The 7,359-nt window shown below is 42.0% G+C and overlaps 1 protein-coding gene across 1 annotated transcript; it reads left to right on the plus strand.

Moving 5' to 3' along the window:
* The first annotated feature begins 1,775 nt into the window (after positions 1–1,775).
* On the plus strand, positions 1,776–2,253 carry LOC102250671 (ubiquitin-conjugating enzyme E2 D3). Its single transcript, XM_005878931.2, has 2 exons — positions 1,776–2,069; positions 2,108–2,253. The coding sequence occupies exons 1-2, from the start codon at positions 1,802–1,804 to the stop codon at positions 2,251–2,253; spliced, it is 414 nt and encodes a 137-aa protein (XP_005878993.1). The 5' UTR covers positions 1,776–1,801.
* The last annotated feature ends 5,106 nt before the right edge of the window (positions 2,254–7,359 follow it).

The raw sequence follows: 7,359 nt of genomic DNA on the forward strand, positions 1-7,359 counted from the left end.
TCAAAAAGGTCTCAGAGGAGTTCATCTGGGGCAGTCATGTTTAGAGGACATCCAAGGCCGAGGGACAACAGACTCAAAAACAAGAAAACACAGCGCCCTTGGGGTGAGGGGACTGTGAGCAGGAAAGCTGCTCAGGGCCCTGAATGTGATGCTGAATCCTAAAAGCATACATTTCATTTTATGGGGAGAAAATAAATGTTTGATCAGCGGATGAATACATTACAGTTGTTTAGAAACATAGGAGCGAAGCATATAAGACAGATTTTTAGAAATAAGAACAGTATACAACTTTCAAATCTTATACATACATATATATAAAACCCTAATATGCAAATAGACCGAGTGGTGGAACAACTGAACAACCGGTCGCTATGACATGCACTGACCACCAGGGGGCGTGTGCGGCACATGTTGGGCGTCGGCAGCAGGTGGCAGAGCACGGAACATGGTGGGCATTGGCTGAGGCAGGATGGTGGAGCAGGTGAGCGGGGTCGCCAGACCAAAATGGGGTGCTGGTTGCTGTCATCTAGGGGAGCCTCTGCTGGTTACTGAAAATTCTTTGCTCCCACGCGGCACTCGCACCTGCTGCCAGTGCCCGGCACTGGCCCTGACAGCTCAGCACCATCAGCTGGTGCAAGCGGCAGCTGCTGGCCCCAATCACCCCTGAGGGCTTCTCCACCTCCCCCTGGTCCTGAGGGGCAATCGGGGCAGCAGCTGCCACTCGCACCTGCTGATGGTGCCAGCCCCACTCACACCTGCTGCTGGCGCTGGCCCCAATTGCTCCGCGCTATCAGCGAGTGCAAGCAGGGCCGGCGCCGTCAGCTCATGGGAGCAGCAGCACTGGGAGCAGGGCTGTCAGCACACAGGGGACCGGGGGTGCGGTAGGAGGGGCCAGGTGGGAGTGTGGAGGATGGGTAGAGACCCACCTCTGTGCCTACCGCAGCCTCACAGCCCACAGTTCTTTTCAAGGTGCACAAATTCGTGCACTGGGCCCCTAGTTTGTAATAAAGCTAAGTAAAGGGTTTTACTGGTTTAGACCAATTGTGGCAAACCTAACATTTCGGTGTATATGTGTTTGCATAGATTTATACATATGAATATTGACATTTCCCCATAAATAAAAGTAAGTTTTTAGGCAAGATGTATTCCGTGGCCTTAGATTTATGAAATATGTCTGCGTGTACTGAAGAACAAAGTTGCTCTGCAAAGTTGGTACTTTCCAACAGCTCTCACTGTGAGGACAGCCCCTCACCCACTTCATTCTATTCTCCCAGCAGGTCACGTCCCTCCGCAACTTAGAGTCCTGTATTGGCTTCCCACTGCATCTATATATATAAAAGCCTAAGCGACCATTGTGACAGGTCGACCGAAGGACCAGTTGATCAGTCACTATGACACACACTGACCACCAGGGGGCAGACATTCAATGCAGGAGCTGCCCGCTGGTGGTCAGTGCGCTCCCACAGCCAACCCCCCGTGGTCCCTCTCCACAGCCAGCTGGCCCTGATTGTCCCTGATTGGGCCTGGGCAAAATGGCCCTGATCGCTGACCAGGCCAAGGGACCCCACCCGTGCACGCATTCACGCACAGGGCCTCTAGTTTACTATAAAGGCCCAGAGTAATGCGGCCTCTCCCCACACATTCAGCCCTAGCCTCATCTCTTGCAAGTCACTCACTCATTCTCAATGCTCCAGCCACACCCACACAACTTTAGTTCCCCAGAAAAACCCATGATCCCCAATACCCTGGCGACTTTGCATGTACAATTGGGGATGATGTGTGTCATAGGCAAGCCACAATTATGGGACCTAATGACAGCCGATATCAGGGTGGTATATTCTTTTTGACAATTCATTTTCCTACAAACCACCCCTTCCAACCACCTAAGGTTGCATTTACAACAAGAATTTATTATTCAAATATTAACAGTAATGTTAGCATTTGTCTCAGTGGTCTAAGATCACAGTGGTCTCAGGCTTCAACTATTTCTAAAGTTCTTTTAGGTATTGGATCACTGCTCTGTGATCCAAATCCAGATGACCCCCTCGTGCCAGAGATGACATGGATCTTTAAAACAGACAGAGATACAAAAAAAAAGAAAAAAAAAATAAAACAGACAGAGATAAGTACAACAGAATATCTCAGGAATGGACTCAGAAGTATGCCAAAGTGCAACAGAATATCTCAGGAATGGACTCAGAAGTATGCCTTGTGATGCTAACCTCAAGTCAGATTAACTTGCATTATAATTGAAGTAAATGTTAAACTACTGTTTAAAAATCACTGTGTGTATGCCCTTTCCCTGGTCCCCCTCCTTTACCTATTTAACCCCCAATTCTCCTCTAACATCACTTTCTCAGGTAACCTTCCCTGGCCCCAGATCAGCCCAGATCCCTCTGTTCCGTGTCCTCCTGATGTTCTACTATTTTCCTTCTCCATATGCCATTGTCTACCTGTGTGCTGATTTGATTGTCCACCTTCCTCTCTAGACCACAAGCTCTGTGAAATACATGTAGCAGGGGCTTAAGAAATTATTGTAATAAGTTAACTTGCCTCATGTATTTTATTAGTCACTTTAGATGCATTATCTATTTAGGACCGTGTGTAGCTAAAGAATACTAAAGCTGAGAGAATCTTAAATAACTTGCTCAGTCGGTGATGACGAGCCTGAACTTTATTCTAAGTCTGTCTGACTTGAGCTGACACTCCCGACCACCATCCTATTCTGCACGGGAGAATAACAGGTGACGTCCATGGAGTTGTGTTAGTGTTAAGTGTTGTGAGAATGTTTTTCTACTCAGTATTTTCTGTTATATCATTGTCTTAATACCCCTTCAACAAAAATGGTCTTCTACATGATAGATAATTTTTTCTGAGCTTTATCTTATACAGATTCTAATTTCTAATTAATCTCTTAGCATCCTTCTCCAACTTGGTTATCTGGCTTCCCACTGTACTATATTATGCCATTCCAGATATATTTTTCCTACTCCATGCCTGTGTTTTCCTCTGACTTTTACAAAGCTGGAATAAAGTGGGAAAATGCACTACCATTACGGCTTGTCAATTTTGTTCAAAGTATAAATGCATTTTCCGGTACAGGTGGGGTATGGAAAGTGTTTTTAAAATAAGGCAGGAAGGGATGATGAGATGAGGCTGAACTCTATATAGAATCAAGACTAGGAAAACTCAGTTCCAGTTTGGAAACAATGAAACCAGATAATATTCCCAGTTGAAAAGGCAAACATGGTTGAAGAATGCCTACAGCATCATGGGATTGAGGAATATGCAGAAGGCTAAACACAGTCTTTATTTTAAAAAGGAAGAAAATTGTTCGATAACATTTACCCAAAGGAGAGTTCGGTGTAATGGATAAACTTGTATAATAACAGAACGACTATGTATTTTCAATATGCTGCTGTTTTGTTGATGAAAGTAGAAGCATTTACGATATATACATATACTTTTGTTAGCTTCAAACAAAAAGTGATTTGAAGAAAGAGAAAAAGGGTGAGGTCCCAGTGAATTAAGAAAATCAGGTCAACTTGATTAATGGTGAGACAAAGCAGTAGATGAAAATACCAACAATTCTTGCATAATCTGTCACTGATTGTTGGCAACAAGCTCAGGCATGAGCCGTGGTATTGTCCTGGCCCACAATCCTGTGCCTTTTCCCAGAGAAATCTTCTTCTGCCCACACAGCCAGTGCCCCCCCGCCCAGCTCCCCCAAAAAAAGCACTTCTGGCCCTGGCCAGTTTAGTTCAGTGGATAGAGCATTGGCCTGCAGACCAAAGGGTCCCAGGTTCAATTCCAATCAAGGGTACATACCCGGGTTGCAGGCCCAATCGCCAATAGGGGGCGTGTTGGAGGTAGCCAATCAATGATTCTGTCTTTGATGTTTCTCTCTCCATCTTCTTCTCTGAAATCAATAAAAATATATATTAAAAAAAAATAAAGTAACCTATGATGCATGTCTTGGTTTAGATGCCCCCAAATGCAGATCCTGAGATAGAATTGGGGTGCAGGTACTTTATCTGGGAGATGATCTCAGGGGGTACAAGTCGGTCAGTAGGAAAAATGAGACAGGGACCAGGGACAGGAGATAAACTAAACAGAGTGTAGTAAGGAGATGGGTAATTGCTGTGGGCAACTAGGCTTCACACCCAGAGGGACACCAGGAGGCACCGTATGAATGGAACTCTATAAAATCCCACACAGCCATCTCTACGCTCCTATACACACACCACCTCTTCCCAGGTGTTGCAGGCTAGAGTGAGGGCTTAGGTTCTGCCAGTTCTCAGATTGGCCTCTGCAAGTTCTATCATTCCCAGCCCAAGCCCCACCTACTCTCAGAGGCCAGTCTGTTGTTCTGCCAAACAGTATTGTCCAGCTACTCCTGCCTGCAGGTGATTCATCTCATTTGAAATCTTGCTTTTCAATCATTATGGATGATTTTTATGATCTAGTCTTCGACCCTTTTTGTCCCTCTGTTTCCTAAAATAATTTCAAAAGACTGTGTACCTTCTACCTAAGTTGACATCTATACTTTTTTTATCCTAAATTTAAGTAGTTGCTAGATGTGACTTGCAGAGAGCTGTAAATATTGAAAAGTGAAATAAGCCAGTCAGAGAAAGTCAAATACCATATGATCTCTCTTATATGTGGAATCTAATGAACAAAATAAACTGACAAACAAAATAGAAACAGAGGCATGGCTACATGGAACAGATTGACAACTGTCAGAGGGAAGAGGGGGAATGGATGAAAGAAGGTGAAGGGATTAGCAAAAAACATATGTGCCTAACCCATAGACACAGACAACAGTGTGGTGATGGCCAGAGGAAAGGGGTGGAGGGGCCTGGGTTGAAGGTGGGCAAAGGGTGGGGTGGTTGGCTGGGGAATGAGGACATCTGTAATAGTGTCAACAATAATAATAAAGTAAAAAATAAAATAAAATAAAACTGTTATCCACTATTTTTAATGTTTCCAATGAAATATAAATCCTAAAGGAAACTGATACAATTGTCCATTCAAAAATATAAACATACAAGTGTATCTTGTTTTATAATGGTCCCTGAAGTCATATTTTCATTTCATTTTCCTCATAGAACTTTATCCTAAATATAATAACATATTATACTTGAAAGAATTTTGCTAAGTAAACCTACCTCATAATTGACTGAAAAAAAGGATGTAAATTGACATTTATTTTTTTAATTTCCTGTGACCATAGAGGTTCAAATGTTTTTGGTTTTTTTCTTTTGAGAAGATATCATTATGCTTCTCATTTAGTATACAATTAATTTAAAAAATTACAAATATGTTTAAAATATTGTTAAATAAACATATAAATCCAAATTCTACCAGAAATTCAGTTCTTAATAAAATGAACAGGACTGGTTTGTTTTTCCTAATTATTTCATCTCTTCATGAAAAAATATTATTTGTTGCTAGATTAGGAAGAGGCCATAATTAATGTCATTCCTCATTTAAAATAACAGCACTGAGTGGAGGGGCCTGGGTTGAAGGTGGGCAAAGGGTGGGGTGGTTGGCTGGGGAATGAGGACATCTGTAATAGTGTCAACAATAATAATAAAGTAAAAAATAAAATAAAATAAAACTGTTATCCACTATTTTTAATGTTTCCAATGAAATATAAATCCTAAAGGAAACTGATACAATTGTCCATTCAAAAATATAAACATATAAGTGTATCTTGTTTTATAATGTTCCCTGAAGTCATATTTTCATTTCATTTTCCTCATAGAACTTTATCCTAAATATAATAACATATTATACTTGAAAGAATTTTTTGTTAAATAAACATATAAATCCAAATTCTACCAGAAATTCAGTTCTTAATAAAATGAACAGGACTGGTTTGTTTTTCCTAATTATTTCATCTCTTCATGAAAAAATATTATTTGTTGCTAGAATGGGAAGAGGCCATAATTAATGTCATTCCTCATTTAAAATAACAGCACTGAAGTTAAAGGGGACAGAGAGGGATCAATTTTTTTAAAAAAAAAAAATTGTAGCTGGAAATGGAATAGGTTTTGTAATAGTAACGTCTTTCCATTCTTTGAACTTTTTCAAAGTCACATCCAAATGTAGCACAGTGGTCTGTCATCAGGGATTACTCTGAATAATCCTGAGTAGGTCTTCAGTTCTGTTTAGAGCAAAGACTTTAAAAATCATCTGAATTGTAGGCAGATGTGTTTGCCAGTTCAAGCAGTTTGCTTTCTCAATATCATTATTTCACAGAGTCCCTTGGGTTGGCACTCGGGGTTTATTCACCACAAGAATAGGAGTGAATAAGGAGGGGAAATGGGGAAAGGGCAAGTGTGAAAAGAACACAAGAAGAAACCCCACAGATCGTAAGTGTAGGGCTTGTTCATAGACAAATCCAGTTGAGAAAAGAGGACATGGGAAATTGGACACTGATTTGCTTAGCGCTGCCCATGTCCCAGCATATCCCCTGGGAAAGCCTGAAACCCCAGGGTACGCGCGCACACAGCCTGTTCACAGTTCACTGGCCTTGGAGTAGACTGTGACCCCCAAGTCCTTGGGAACCTTGCCTTGTGCAATTCAAAGGCCAGGCTTTTGAAACCCAATCACTGAGAATGAACTCTTAGGTTTGGCCATATCATCCCTTAATGAAACCCTAATGCTCTGGCAGCTGCCTGAAAAGGAAAGGAGGAACATGGGGGCAAATAGTTACCCCCCAAAAAAACAGTGCATTCGTTAACATCCCAAAGTTGCACCTGGCCACAATTAGAAGAGCCTGCTGAAAATAACAAGTGCACGGCGTGCATCCTGGGTGTTACAGGATTCCCCAAGTCCAAATCACTTGATTTGGGCTTTCAGTTGAGACTTAAGATCAGCATAGAAGAAATGGCAGAGGGCAAAACGTGGGCAAAAATAGGGGTGCTGGAAATCACCAGGATATTCAGGAAAAAGTGGGACCGTTTTTGTAATATTCATATAACAGGCAAAGTGGGGGAGGACAACATAGAGAAGTTAAAGGGGACAGAAAGGGATCAATGGAGGGGTCCACACAGGTGAAGCGCCTACAGTGACCATCTGTAATGATCTTTAACGTTCACTAATGCCGGAGGCAAAGACCAACAGTAGTTAGCATATTAATGTGAAAAGATATTCAGCAGGACTGAAAATCAACATGATATTGCCCTGTTGTTGGCCAAATGGCTCAAGGCAACCCCCTAAACCGATCATTCTTTTACTGTTTACCAAACTTTACCTTTGATATGCCTGTATGCATTCCTAAAGGGAAAATGTGTATTCAAGTGAATAAAAAGCAGACGGGACCCAGTTTCAGAAAGCTTCTCCACTAGAGGG

Source organism: Myotis brandtii, unplaced genomic scaffold, assembly GCF_000412655.1.
Source record: "Myotis brandtii unplaced genomic scaffold, ASM41265v1 scaffold577, whole genome shotgun sequence".
Lineage (NCBI taxonomy): Eukaryota > Metazoa > Chordata > Mammalia > Chiroptera > Vespertilionidae > Myotis > Myotis brandtii.

Bases quoted from the DNA above. Each gene is read 5' to 3' on its own strand.
- LOC102250671 (XM_005878931.2), top strand. From the start codon at position 1,802: ATGGGACCTAATGACAGCCGATATCAGGGTGGTATATTCTTTTTGACA. The intron at 2,070-2,107 runs TTAAAACAGACA...AAGAAAAAAAAA, and splicing joins GCCAGAGATGACATGGATCT to ATAAAACAGACAGAGATAAG.